This window comes from Dendronephthya gigantea, unplaced genomic scaffold, assembly GCF_004324835.1.
Source record: "Dendronephthya gigantea isolate DGI-Jeju-01 unplaced genomic scaffold, DenGig_1.0 000029F, whole genome shotgun sequence".
Taxonomy (NCBI): domain Eukaryota; kingdom Metazoa; phylum Cnidaria; class Anthozoa; order Malacalcyonacea; family Nephtheidae; genus Dendronephthya; species Dendronephthya gigantea.
The window spans coordinates 152,933-166,889 of NW_021163039.1; the positions used below are offsets into that span (position 1 = coordinate 152,933).

General features: G+C 37.1%; 3 protein-coding genes across 6 annotated transcripts in view; 2 read left to right on the top strand and 1 right to left on the bottom strand.

The window, feature by feature from the left end:
- Nucleotides 1-7,350, top strand: part of LOC114524113 (nitric oxide synthase, brain-like) — a 35,660-nt gene extending 28,310 nt beyond the window's left edge. For 3 of the 4 annotated variants that reach the window (XM_028545231.1, XM_028545234.1, XM_028545235.1), the window contains 27 exons: nucleotides 83-193; nucleotides 604-667; nucleotides 803-904; nucleotides 998-1,066; nucleotides 1,179-1,262; nucleotides 1,361-1,402; nucleotides 1,525-1,601; nucleotides 1,726-1,870; nucleotides 1,961-2,065; nucleotides 2,195-2,235; nucleotides 2,425-2,535; nucleotides 2,620-2,794; nucleotides 2,973-3,111; nucleotides 3,251-3,329; nucleotides 3,410-3,594; nucleotides 3,797-3,933; nucleotides 4,003-4,047; nucleotides 4,223-4,348; nucleotides 4,423-4,507; nucleotides 4,713-4,800; nucleotides 5,120-5,265; nucleotides 5,497-5,672; nucleotides 5,962-6,087; nucleotides 6,276-6,341; nucleotides 6,451-6,526; nucleotides 6,650-6,677; nucleotides 6,780-7,349. In XM_028545231.1, the coding sequence (XP_028401032.1) occupies nucleotides 83-193; nucleotides 604-667; nucleotides 803-904; nucleotides 998-1,066; nucleotides 1,179-1,262; nucleotides 1,361-1,402; nucleotides 1,525-1,601; nucleotides 1,726-1,870; nucleotides 1,961-2,065; nucleotides 2,195-2,235; nucleotides 2,425-2,535; nucleotides 2,620-2,794; nucleotides 2,973-3,111; nucleotides 3,251-3,329; nucleotides 3,410-3,594; nucleotides 3,797-3,933; nucleotides 4,003-4,047; nucleotides 4,223-4,348; nucleotides 4,423-4,507; nucleotides 4,713-4,800; nucleotides 5,120-5,265; nucleotides 5,497-5,672; nucleotides 5,962-6,087; nucleotides 6,276-6,341; nucleotides 6,451-6,526; nucleotides 6,650-6,677; nucleotides 6,780-6,825 (2,674 nt within the window). In that variant the 3' untranslated portion in view covers nucleotides 6,826-7,349. Of the gene's footprint in view, nucleotides 1-82; nucleotides 194-603; nucleotides 668-802; nucleotides 905-997; nucleotides 1,067-1,178; nucleotides 1,263-1,360; nucleotides 1,403-1,524; nucleotides 1,602-1,725; nucleotides 1,871-1,960; nucleotides 2,066-2,194; nucleotides 2,236-2,424; nucleotides 2,536-2,619; nucleotides 2,795-2,972; nucleotides 3,112-3,250; nucleotides 3,330-3,409; nucleotides 3,595-3,796; nucleotides 3,934-4,002; nucleotides 4,048-4,222; nucleotides 4,349-4,422; nucleotides 4,508-4,712; nucleotides 4,801-5,119; nucleotides 5,266-5,496; nucleotides 5,673-5,961; nucleotides 6,088-6,275; nucleotides 6,342-6,450; nucleotides 6,527-6,649; nucleotides 6,678-6,779 lie in introns of all 4 variants that reach the window. The other variant, XM_028545232.1, reaches the window with a different exon arrangement.
- Nucleotides 7,351-7,468: 118 nt separating this feature from the next.
- Nucleotides 7,469-9,897, bottom strand: LOC114524114. The gene is made up of 2 exons (XM_028545236.1): nucleotides 7,988-9,897; nucleotides 7,469-7,850 (listed from the first exon to the last, which is right to left on the bottom strand). The coding sequence occupies exons 1-2, from the start codon at nucleotides 9,835-9,837 to the stop codon at nucleotides 7,769-7,771; spliced, it is 1,932 nt and encodes a 643-aa protein (XP_028401037.1). The 5' UTR covers nucleotides 9,838-9,897; the 3' UTR covers nucleotides 7,469-7,768.
- Nucleotides 9,898-11,913: 2,016 nt separating this feature from the next.
- On the top strand, nucleotides 11,914-13,745 carry LOC114524066 (tRNA dimethylallyltransferase-like). The gene has a single exon (XM_028545180.1). It carries the CDS (start codon nucleotides 11,914-11,916, stop codon nucleotides 13,501-13,503), a length of 1,590 nt encoding a protein of 529 aa, XP_028400981.1. The 3' UTR covers nucleotides 13,504-13,745.
- The last annotated feature ends 212 nt before the right edge of the window (nucleotides 13,746-13,957 follow it).

Here is a 13,957-nt window from a genome sequence, read left to right on the forward strand (position 1 = left end):
TAGGCCAGTGAACTCTAATGCAACTGGAGCGATAACTCAGTGTCAGGGTTGACCAGATAACTTTTAATCCTTCGTCATATAGGTTCGATTGGTTTGCCGAGCTTGGATTGAAGTGGTATGCAATTCCTGCCGTTTCCAGTCTTATGCTGAATTGTGGTGGAATTGAGTTTCCTGCAATTCCCTTTAACGGATGGTAAGTTAGAGCAAAGAATACCCAGTTTACAGTTGCGAGCCCAACATCAAGAAAGAAGGTTGCATGCGATCCTTAGACTTGTTTTCTAACTTCATTGCACGGTGATTTATCCAATGCTTTGACCTTTTCTGACTTCTCGTGCAATTCGGAAAATCGCAAGAAGCGTATTTGAGTCAAGTCACCCCTTGATGTAGATTTAGAGAGCACGATTCTGCATCGTGATTCTGCCATAGGGGTTTGAAAGAGGTCAACACTATATACTAATATACGTATAACACTTTTTGACAACATCCACTTCTTGATGAAATTTCATTTGACTTAGTTCGCTTTAATTATGGGCCTCGCGTTTCCACCTTCTTTTTTCTAACGTTTCTGAACATCGTTCACGTGTATACTTCCCTCTTCCAAAGGTACATGGGGACAGAAATTGGAGCAAGGAACTTCGGGGACACCTACAGATATAACATGCTTCCGGTACGTATTACCACAAGCACCACCCATGAGATACATCGAGTCTTGACGTGGCAGTTAAAGTAGGAAATCCCAGGAGGTTTTTTTCTATTCATTTTGGAATCTTTACTCAACCAGTGTTGGTATTTTCATTTGTAGATTGTGGCAAAAAAAATGGGACTGAACACTAGCAGCAATGCGACACTTTGGAAAGACAGAGCGCTGGTAGAATTGAATGTTGCTGTCCTACATAGTTACCAGGTAATAAGATTTCAGAAAAAGAAAATACATGATATAAAAAACAGTAGTCTGATATTATTATTATTACTAAGACTTTTTAACACCGTTTTACAGCTTGCCAACGTCACTATTGCTGATCACCACAGCACCACAGAGTCTTTCATGAAACATGTTGCAAACGAGGTTTGTATTTGGAAACTCACTACTGGGGGTAAAGGTGGAAGATATGCAGTAAAAATTCTGAAAAGATAACAACAGCCTTGTTATTTCTTTATGAAATCGCCTTTACTCTTAGGAACGTGCTCGAGGTGGTTGTCCCGCAGATTGGGTGTGGATTGTCCCACCTATTTCGGGGAGTGCTACCCCTGTCTTTCATTTGGTAAGTTGACAACATCTATATTTCAAAAAGAGCTGCTCGTACATTCTTTTCAAGCTTCGTCTTCCGGTCTTTTGTAACACAAGCCTCGCTTCTTGCAGGAAATGTTAAACTACAACTTAAGACCCTCATACGACTACCAGGTAAGATATTTTAAAATTTAGATGATATATTTTAAGAAGCGAAGACGTAACATTGCATGTCTGGGAATATAGATCAAGTCTAGGCAGATTTTCCATTTATTTCCTGTTCTGGTCCTTGACAGGAAGATCCGTGGAAAGTCTACAACTTTACTAGAACAAAAAGACCAAAAAAGAAACTTCTTTTCAAACAAGTCGCCAGGTAACGATTTGTTTCGCATTGGGATGTGATTTAGACTCCATCGAATGCAAGTACTGTTCGGTGTTCTCTATTCCGTGAATATTTGTGTTTCATTTCTAACCAGTCTGTTGATGTTTATGTGCAGGGCGGTGAAGTTTTCAGCCAAGCTGATGGGCCAAGCGATGGCCAAGCGACAGAAAGCCACAATTCTCTACGCAACGGAGACTGGAAAGTCAGAGCATTATGCAAATCTATTGAAGGAATTGTTTTCCTATGCATTCAATCCTAGGGTAAGTAATCCACCGGACAATCTATCCGAGAATATGTCGTGTAAATATTTCCAAGAAATATTACGAGTTCCAACTTATACAATATTTCAGGTATTTTGCATGGCCGACTATGATTTCTCAGATATGGAATACGAAGAGCTTCTTTTGGTCGTTACGAGTACCTTCGGTAATGGAGATCCCCCTGAGAACGGAGAGGTAAGCATTGTGCTATTTTTTATCGTACAAAATTTCTTTCCATACATGACGATACGTAGCATTTCGGAGATAAATTGGACATAACTACTGAGTTCACAGCCATGAATACACTTTTCCCTTCCTCTCTAGAGTTACGCGCACGAACTTTACGAACTCAGACATCCTCCGAGGTAGTATATTTCAATTATAGCGATTTTGCGGGATATTCTCCTGCATGCGTCGTACAACCTTGAACATCTTCCCATGCAGTTTCAGAGTCGTGGTTTCAAGGCAGCATCGTCTAATTTCGCCAATTTCTTCCATTGCTGATCTGAAAGACTACGTAAATTTCTATTTTAATCGTGTTTTATCATTTTAAGCGAGAGCAAATCAAAGTTCAAACGAACAACGAGTGCGTTACTAATGGAAATGAACAAGAAAAAGTCAAATACGAAAAAAGATGAAGATGCGCAGCCACTTGCAAATTTAAGGTAAAGAAGAAAGAAGAAATTTATGAAAAGAATTTCAACTTTCAACCGCGATTGATTTATAAAACGAATTTACCATCTTTACAGATATTCTGTGTTCGGTCTTGGTTCCAATGCCTACCCCAATTTCTGCGCATTTGCGCGATCCATTGACAAGCTGTTGTTGGAACTTGGCGGAGAGGCGATTTTACCGTTGGGAACTGGAGATGAGCTTTGTGGCCAAGAGGAATCCTTTAAGAACTGGGCCAAGAATGTATTCAAGGTAAATTCTAACAACATAATCTTAATAAAGAATTGAGGAATCCTGGTCAAGAACAGAACAAGATATTTCCTATATGCAGGATAGAATCTTGATTAAAGTCTGTAAGCTGAAAGAACAAAAGATAATTTCTCATGCATAGAGTGCCTCTTATGAAACAATTGTAAACTTTTTTGTCAAGGCGGCATGCGAGACATTCTGTATTGAGGATACCAACATGTCTGGTTCAGCCACACCCTTAGACACCATCTCAGCTGAATGGTCGCCAGATAAATTCAGATTTGTTGAAGTGAAAGACAAGCCTGCACCGTTATGTAAAAGTAAGTTTTCAAGATCATCATGTGTTCGGTTTGAAAAAAAAGGGCGTTCTTGCGACAAGTTATATTCCAGGCTGGCTTCGTTCAAGAGCACTTCTACATGCTAGTGTTTATCGTGTATGATATTCAATTGATCTTTTAGGTCTCAGTGATCTCTATCGGGGAACGATTTACCCTTGCAAACTTGTTGAACAAAAAAATCTACAGTCTGGGGATGCAAGGTAAAGTAGTCCTTTTAAATATTCGTTACAGATTATCTCAGGTGTGTTCCTGTACTTATAATTGTTATTCCTTTCTCTAGTCATGTTACATTGTTAGTCAAGATCGATACTCAGGGAGAGAAGAGCTTAGCCTATGAACCTGGTGATCACGTATCAATATTCCCTGCCAATGACGTCAATCTGGTAGAAGCTCTGCTCAGCAAGCTTCACAATGCTCCACAGCCGGATAAACCAATCAACATGCAATCATCAACAGTTGAATCAGGTAACTAACGGACATATGATGATAGGCTCAGTTAATTTCCATAAGCTATGTTTGATTAGCCCGACAACTTAGAAAAGAAAGTATACATCCAAGAAAAATGTTATATGCATGGAGATTCAATCTTAGAAGTTTGGTTTCTTTATTAGCAGACAATATATACTCTTTTTTTCATAAAACAACTATAGTCCACTGTGTTTTAAAGGTCCTTTTGGCAAGGTGACGAAATGGTACTCGGTCAACAGCCTGCCCAATCCTTGCACATTGCGCGAAGCATTCTCAAGATACATCGATATCACAGCGACACCGTCACCACAAATGATCAACTACCTTGCAACATTGGTAAGACCAGATTCTGAAGACAGATATTCGGCTACAACGATGTAAATAATTTGATGTTTCTTCATACAGGCCTCTGATGAAGCAGAGAAAAAGGAGTTGGAAATTCTTGGAAAGGTAGGTTTAAATCGTTTACATCTTTTGATACGAAGGCAGTCGAGAAAGTTGGTATATCTCCCACTCAAGCAATTTGAACTTGCCAGTCATATACTACAAGATTATTTTAATTAGCTGTATTAAAAGTATAAAGATTATGAAGATAATCTTCTCAATTTGGCTTTTCCTTTTTTAGGGTGAATCTGAATACGAAGAGTGGAAGTACCATAAAAATAAAAACATTGTCGAGATGATTCAAGATTTCTCATCCTTAAACCTTCCCGCTGCTCTTCTGTTGACGCAGTTGCCACGACTACAACCGGCAAGTTAAAAAAGAAAGAATTTCGTTAAAAGACATTTATATATCGCTAATGAGTTTTTTATATCCATCAACAGAGATTCTATTCCATCTCATCGTCTCCTCAAGCGCACCCGGGAGAAATCCATGCTACTGTTGCTGTTGTGAGATTTAAAAAAGAAAGTAAGTCCTCTGTTCTATACAATATCTTCTTGTCTTTGATGTTTCGTTTTCCCTTTCCCCCTAGTGTTTGCTTTCAGTGATAATGATCATACTGTTGACAAATTACTGTTGTTTCTTACATTTAAAAACCTCATAGAATGAATAATCTTTATCTTACATTTAAAAACCTCATAGAATGAATAATCTTTATCATTTTTGACCACAGATGGGCAAGGACCAGTGCACAATGGAGTATGTTCCACTTGGTTAGAAAGCCTTAAACCAGGAGATATGATTCCATGTTCTGTCAGACAGTATGTGATTACACCTATTATTTTGATAGAGACCACCTTCACACAAAATTGAACAAGTTGCGTTGGTTCAAATGACGATATTCAACGGTCAGCTGTACCTGAACTCCTCCCAACACACACTTTGAGAAAGAATAAATAATGCAACAGCTGAATGGTGTTACCCATCGAATAATATTTTTCAAATAATGTAATAGAGATAGTTCCAAGAAACCATACACACTAAATTACTGAACAAGAAATAACTGAATGGCAACACGTCGCGCCTCTTTAAAAGAATTAATTTACTTTTCCACTATAACAAAAATTATTCCATTCATAGTGCCAGTGCATTTCACATGCCCGAGAATCCATCAGTACCCGTCATCATGGTGGGACCTGGGACTGGCATTGCACCGTTCCGCAGTTTCTGGCAGCAGCGTTTGTTTGAAAAGAAGAATAAATTGACAAACAAAGGGAAAAATCAACGTAAGTCTCCACAAAGAAACATATTAAGAAGAAAAACACGACATCTCTGCTGTATGAAATACGCTAGTCTACTTTAAGACTCGTCTTTTCCGACCGTTACTGAATTAGCTGCTTCAGCATAAGAGTCCCGAGTGTACATTTGATGATATGGAATTAAAAACATCGCAGTACAGATACGCAATGCTGAACTAGTTTTGTCGTTATCATAATTAAATATATTCGCCTTTCCAGGTCCGTCAACGCTTTCCAAGGACACGAATTCTACATGGGGTCCAATGACGCTCTTTTTCGGTTGCCGCAGTTCGAAACATGATGATATATACAAACACGAGACAACCCAAGCCATAAAAGAAGGAGGGTTAGATAAAGTATACACAGCATTCTCTAGGGAACCAAATACACCAAAGGTACCAGTAATGTTTCTCTATTTGACAAAAAATAATTCATCATTACTCTGGGCACAATCTAGAAGCACAAATTACTCTATCAATGAAAACTCCAGCAGCTACCATGAATAATCACCCCAAACTGCCTAAAGACATATCGCTTTAGGGATATCGTGAGGACCTTTACATGCAGTGAACTTGTACACAGTTCAGTGCTCAAAATTGCCGAGTTAAGGTCTACACCACCAAAACGACATGTAATGATAGTTCAGGACACATGCCATATTAAAAACGTCACTTTCTCTTTCAGACGTACGTACAAGATTTAATCAAGAAGCACGCCAGCGAGGTTTACGACATGTTAGTGAACAAGAGCGGACATTTTTATGTCTGTGGAGATGTTTCTATGGCAGATGATGTTTATAACTCACTAGAGGTGAACGGAAACTCAATGTATAATTGATACGCAGGAGAATGTGCTTTTTGGTTTCAAAATTGCTACCATTAAGCTCCTCGCCTGAGGTATTACGCTGCTATTATAAAGCGTCGACAAAACACAGACGAACAGAAGTTAAAAGCGTTTCTCAGAATACTATAAAACAACCTTTTTTCTTTTCCAAACAGAGTGCACTTGAGGCAGTGGGAAAAGATCAGAATAACAATGTGGAAGACTTTGTGGAAAATATGAAGGTAACCCATGTTGTTACATCAACAACTTCCCTGAAATCTACTTTTTACATTTGATAATTGTTGAAACCTCGATATACCTAAATCATTCTTAAAAATTTCGCCAATACAGACCAACGGCTATTACCATGAAGACATATTTGGCATCACGTTGAGAACAAAGGAAACGACCGACAGAGCAAGACAAAGTAAATGTTTAAGATGATACTAGCACCATAGACTTCAGAATTTAGCCAGTTTCCAGTGCTTAATAATATAGCTTGATGAAATTAAAGAACTTGTTATTTAAAGTCTTTTTATTGTTGTTTTAGAACGTGGAACCTATTCAGCAGCTTCAAGGTAAATAAAATTATCAACCGTATTTTTGTTTCCATTATACCAGATAGATTTATTTCCTCTTGTCATTCGAGTGGTTAAAAATAAATATTTTTCTCTCTACAGTTTTGAAGTACCAGTGGCATCTGGACAAGTGGAAACGAACAAATAAAAAAAATGAACAATATTTAACATTAGCAAACAAATTAAGTATGGCATTAGACATGCATGAATAGTAATTTATAGATAGTCGAGGCTACGTTTACGCAAATTATGGACTAATAATTGGTCAAAAATGACAATTTAAGGTAACAGCACATATACCTGTTGATATTTACATGAAGCCTGTTATATACATAGTTACTATTTCTCTAGTTTGCACAGAACAACAATGATCCAATTCGTTTGTATTAACATAGGAAATAGTACGGGTTAAACAAGCCCTACATGATTACGGTACAAAACCCGAAACTAGAGGTTCTGAATATTTTCTTAACTAAAACAGTAGAAACTAGATATTTGCTTTAACAAAGGTTTTTGCAAATAATAATGTTAAATAGACAGACCTTTGGGGTTTCCCTATAACCGCCTAATTCATATTTAGAACAATTACTATAAAAAATATTAAATATTGTATAACTGCATTAATTTATTCAATGACCGTTGTCAACAAATCGTTTACAGAGTATAGCAGAACAATTGTAGTAATATAGTTGTGTAATGTCTATGTTTTAATAATATATACATATATATATACCTTGTGTTCTATTTAGATCTCTTAATTATATCATTATTTACATTGCTATACATGTGAAAGTCTATCCAGGACCAGGCATTACTTATAAACACGAACGATTGCACAAGACATCCTACTTCTGGAAATCAATCTACCGGGATTGTGGTACACAGTATCCATGGATGAAAAGAAAAATATTAATCCGCTTCAGCTCACGTAGTTCTTGGCCATTTGAACTACTACCATAGTCAATAGACGAACTCCTGAAGTTTTTTTGAAACACCACCATTAATAAAACATGAAATTGCAATAACATACACGACCAAGTGATAAAACATGATATTTTAATGCCAGAGTATGGCGGATGTTAACTTTTAATTCACCAAAATTCATCGTCATTACCAAGATCTTCACTACTACAGCACATTGCTATGTGCTGGTTTACGTCGTGCTGTGAAATGCTGGAAATAAAATAGATATCAAAGCTTGACAAACATACATAAAGAATACATCTCTTTAACTTTCTCAAAAGGGGATAGCAGTGACAATGCAATATACAATAGAAAAAGCAAATATTACTTGTTCAAAAAGCATATACCTAGAATGAAACTGTTTTGCACAAAATGGGCATTCTTCAAGGCTGACATCAGAGATATCTGACTTTCTCAACTTTGATTGTCCATAAGGAATATCCAGTCTTCTTTTCACACCCTTCGAAAGATTCTCATTCTTAACCTGAACAGAGCCTGAATATCTTGAAGTAGATGAATTCTGTCTGACTGGAATCATTGGTGACATTGCCTCATCACAGCAAGCTACCAAGGTACCATCATCAATGTCTTCGTCAACGTTAGCAAGTAAGTCATCTATGCCATCATTATCTGTCCCTCCTAACCTCTTGGTATCACCTTGGTCATTTTCATCCATACCTTCTATAAAGCTTGTAGCCAAGATTTCGTCTAGTCCATCATCTGATCCAAATAAATCCTCATCTGATTCCAAATGACCATCATTACCATCTAAGCGGCTATTATTTGTACTATTATCACATTTGGATTGCTTTAATTTGTGACTACTTGTGTAAAAACTGGAGGTGCTTATGGCATTCTGCTTCCCACCCTCAGGCGTCTGCTTCGGCTTTCTTTTATCCTCATACGATTGTTTATTTTGTGTCAAATGGAAACTTTTTGATTCAGAATAGTTTTTACCCGATTCTTCTTTGAATATACCTTGCCTTTTGGGGGGATGAGACACCCCTACATATCTGTTTGTAAAATCTTGTACTTTCGGATCATTTTTTCTATTTAAACTGTACATTTCATTAGCAGTTTTAAATTCTGAACCATAATTTTTCGAGAATACAGAATCCCTCAGAGATATACCATGTGGAATATGCGATTCTTTCAAGCTTTCATTTGAACTCTTATCGATCCCAGCTTCCTCTTTTCTTGTAGTTAAAGGTGTTTTCGTAGACGTGTATGTTTGGGGTTTCGTTTCTCGCTGTGAAGTATTCTCAGAATTGTTCGGGATATTTTTTCTTTCATTAACAGATTTGCTTACTCGAATTGCTTCAGAAAAACTGTTGAACTTTGGACTTCTCTGTCTTGCAATGACAGAATTATCTACAGCCCTACTTGTCTGCTCGAGTGGGGCTTTATAGTCCCAGCTGTTTTCTACATGTCTTCCTATTTTAGGTGGAGTATTTGGTACTACATCTTTACTGTCATGACAGACAATACTTTTGAGGCTTTTGGTAGATACAATTTTGATGGAATTTCCATCTTTCATACTTGTATTCTCTTTCTTGTGTTGCCTTTGGTCAATTCTCCCCTTCTTTGATTGGTTGTTAGATTTCAAAGTCCTATCATGTCTATTGCTTGCTTTATCTTTAACGTGTGAGGCGACATCAATTATACTTTCAAGATTTATGTTCTTGCTTCCCCCAGTTGATTTATCTTCGCTCGAATTTTGGACCCTATCATCTTTTGTCAAATCATCTTTTGTTTCCTTGGCTAAACCTGTATCCTCAAACTCAAAATCATCAAAGTCAAACCCAGACAACTCTTGAATATCATCAGTTAAATCAATTTCAATTACTTTCTTGCTACCCTGATTTGATCCTGTGTAGTCATTGTCAGTTGACCTCACAGACTTTCCCAATTCATGGTTAGAAAAATCAGAGCGCTTATTCATTTTCTCCTTGGAGCAAGGATATTCAATCATTTCATTATCTTTCACTATCTTTTCATTATGCTTTAAAAGGTTTGGCTCATTTTTGTCCCTTCCAAATTCATTTTTTGACTGTTGTTTTATTTGGATCGCAGGCGGTTCATGCTCGTCTGTTTCCATACAAAACTCATCATATTCATTGAATGCATAAAACTGTGCTTTGTGAGAAAGAAAGTGATCCCCAAGTTTGGGCAAGTCAACATAATTGTTGTTCCCCATTTCATGGGAAGTACAACTATTTGAGCTACCGTGTGTCTCAGTCCATTTATCATTGACCTCATTTTGGGTTTCAGTTAGTGATTTAATCTGAAAAATATTATTTTTATGTCAGCTCAGTCCAATGAGGTTGAAAATACCCATCATTTACATATTTTGAAGCAGCAGTCTGCAACACTCCTCAAAATTTGAACCATAATTGTGTTTCATTGAAGAAACACCAAATGTTCATGGCAGTGTGGGCAGCTAAATTGCTGCTCGCAAGAACAAGGTGGGAGATCTTATCAATAAAGCAGTTGGCTTCAACCTAAATTCATTCAGCTGCTATGTACATATAGATCAGTGGCATAAAAGAGAGCTGACACATGGGTTAAGGGTGGCTGTGGGAAAAAAAGCTTTATTCTCTAGCTACATCCTCGCCAAACACCCACGCATGCTCATTTGTCGAAGCTACTGATCTCTATGTAGTAGCTGAGTGCAAGTTTTACATCTTCTATTTAAGTACAAAACTATGTTGGCTTTGCCTTCAGAGTCTCTGTACAACTGTCAACCAGTCAACTCTTGCAAAATGCAAAAAAGTTTCATTAACTGTAAACAAATGTTTGTCTACCCTATATTAGAATACATTGACCATTGACAGAATTCACATACACTGTGAATATCTTGCTTTCATTTGCTTAGTTAAACAATTTTGCAATAAAATACATAAGTAACAGGTATACAATGTAATATTTGTAGTACCTGATACATTTTATTAGCTGCCTTAGTCCACAACAGCTAAGCTTGGAATTTCCAATTCGGAAACCCTTATCATATATAATAAGATGTACTTAGACTCCTACCAAAGGACTTAAAGGAAGAGGTGTCATATCCTTCCAGTTCTTGAATCTTTGCATCAGACCAAACAGCTTCATTCTAAAATATTTATTCCACAAATCAGTACAGAACACTTCTGTTTTACATACAAATAAAACTGTTTTGAAATTCAAACAATCCCAAAAAGCGCATTTGATCATATTTATATGTTAATTTGCGCTATATAAATTTTAATTATTATTATTATTATTATAATTTTGTCAATAATCACAGGCGTACGGGCCTAAAAATTAAAGGGGCCAGGGAAACAATTCCCACAAAAATTACCCAATTACCCTATTATATTTTAATCTAGTCAGTGATTTGTACTATGCATCATAATTACTACATGGTTGTCACAATTTGTTCAATTGACTCAAGTCAGAAGGATTGCAAATTGCGGGAATAAATTTACAACAAACTTCTATCTTCAACAAGCTGTGAAAAACTATATTATTAGTCATTAAAATAATAAGATTTTAAAACAAGTAATATATGTTTTAAAACAAGTAATATATTTTTTAAAACAAGTAACATATATTTTAGAACAAGTACTATATATTGTAAACAAATTCTAAAAGCAAGTGGTAAAAGCAGCATAACAACAGGTCTAATATTCTGTGCATGTACAAATATCTGTGAATGAAATTTTAATACCTCAAAATCAACTCACGCTTTGCTGAATCTCAGGGAACCGGGCTCATGTAAACATTCCTGAATTAAACATACTCACCTAGTCTCAGAAATTGGTGTCTCATTTTCTGCTTTATTCACCAAATTTATCTTTTCTGGGCCTGAATTTGACTGGCCTTTACTCGAAGGCACTTCTTTAGAACATTTTTCAAGTGATTGCTTTTTAAAATATGAATTTAAAGCGGGCTTTTTAAACGATTTTAAACTCAAACCACGTTTTCGTTTCCCGCCGCAATTTGCCGCCATATTTCAATTTTTGTGCTTCCGCTTGATGCTGCAAATTCCTTAGCTTCAAAGAACATTGAAAATGAAACTAAATGTTTTTTTAAAACTTTAATAAAAATATTCTGCATTGTTTTCAAATTAAAAAATCTTTTTGGTCGTAAAGTGTTTTTGAGCCATGAATATATATTTTTTAACTATGCCACCGGATTGTTTATGAGAAGGCTTTGGCATAGTAAAATTTTTCATTGCAAAATAATTCGAAGTGGCAGCATATATTATCAACATTGACGATTTCCAAACACAAAAATGGCGACCGATGGGAACGAAACGGAGCCATTTATTATAGTTATACTCGGCTGCACAGGGACAGGAAAATCTAAACTTTCCCTTGAAATTGGAAAGCGAATCAATGGCGAAATAATAAGCGCTGATTCGATGCAGGTTTACAAAGGATTAGACATAATTACGAACAAAGTCACGGCAGAGGAGCGAGCGACAATTCCTCATCATCTGCTGGACTTTGTCGACGCAAAAGACAAATTTTCGGTGGTCGAATTTAAAACAATTGCGTTAAATGTTATTTCTGATATAATCGAGCGACAAAAAGTACCGATAATTGTCGGCGGAACGAATTATTATATCGAATCTTTGCTGTGGGAAAATTTGATCGATGAACGAAATGCTCGTCGAGCGGAAGATGAGGAAATTCAATCGGAGTTTCAAAATGTTGAAATCGGGGAACGAGACGAAGGTGGTTCTGCATGCAGCAGTGTAAGCACGCGAGTCGAAGAAGATGAACGCGAAAAACGAAACGAAGATAACAGCGCACGCGGTGGAAACCCGACAAGCACGATTGGCGCGAAATTTGAAAAAGAGGAAGATGACGATAGTGATAGTTCCACTACCGGACCAAAACTAAATGCAACTGAAGAAAGCAGTTTGGAAATTTGTCATAACGGTCAAAAGAATTCTGAAACCCCAAATTCAATGCAGGGAGGCGGGGACTCGAAAATCCTTGATAGCAGTGTCCCACCTTGCTCCACCAGTAAACATACCATACACGATATTTCATTGCATGAGCAGCTAGCGAAAGTTGATTTAGCTATGGCGCAGAAGCTTCATCCCAATGACACACGAAAAATCAAGAGAAGTTTGCAGGTGTACCAGAAGTCTGGGGTCACTCACACGGAGCATATTTCACAGCAACAGTCGCGTGCGGGCTCCAGCGTGTACAGCGGACCAATGAGATTTAAGAATGTTTGTGTTCTATGGTTGCAGTGCGAATTCGAGACCCTTGACAAGAGACTGGATGCTAGAGTTGACCAGATGATAGAACAGGGTCTTGTCCAAGAGCTGATAGATTTCTATATTTCTTGGAAACATGAATCCTCCGAATCTAAAATGTATAACAATGAGGGTATCTTCCAATCGATCGGTTTTAAAGAATTCCGAGAATTCCTAGATGGCGGAAACTCCAAAGTGGAGGAAAGTCCGGAATTGTTTCAAAGCTGCGTCGAGGCTATGAAATGTGCAACCCGTCGCTATGCAAGGAAGCAGGTGCGGTGGGTAACCAACAGATTCTTAGGTCGTCCCTCTACCTCTTCTCCCGACGTGTATGGTTTAGATGCAACTGATTTAGAGAAATGGAAATCCGAGGCGCTTGAGAAGGCTTTGGACATTGTGAAATCGTTTAAGACAGGACAAGAGGTTGCACACGTGCCATTAGAGAGGAAAATTACTAGCATCGAGGCCAAGCACTCGAATCACACGTGCACCGTGTGCAACGGTATGATCATTATCGGTGATCAGAATTGGGAGGCTCATCTACGTTCACGATCTCACCGCCGTTACCGAAAGAAACGTCAGAAATTTGAAGAAGAAGTTACATCAGCATGAAACGAATAAAATTTGACACTTCGAATGATTTGACTCAGGGCTGTCGCTAAAAGACTAGTTTAATAGATGGTTTTATACTTATATAACCATTTGCATATAACCGTAAAAACAATAGCTAGTAAAAGAAATCAGTCGGGTATAAGACGAATATATGAATATGCACCCCACCTCCCCCAATTACTAGCGACGGCCTGATTTGACTATCAGTTTCAACAATAGCAAGTGTGTTGTCAATGTTAGAAGACAGTATAAAAATAGTATAAATCTAAATGTATGATTCTAATTTTATGAGTATCAGTAAAACGTACGAGTCTTTATTATTATACATGTCGCAATAAAGTATAGAAAAATATAATATTTACAAACAATCTTTACTGACAAACAAAAGTTTTAAAAATGTATAAAATTCTAATCAACATGACTGCATGTACTTACAACACCGTTGAAGTTAATT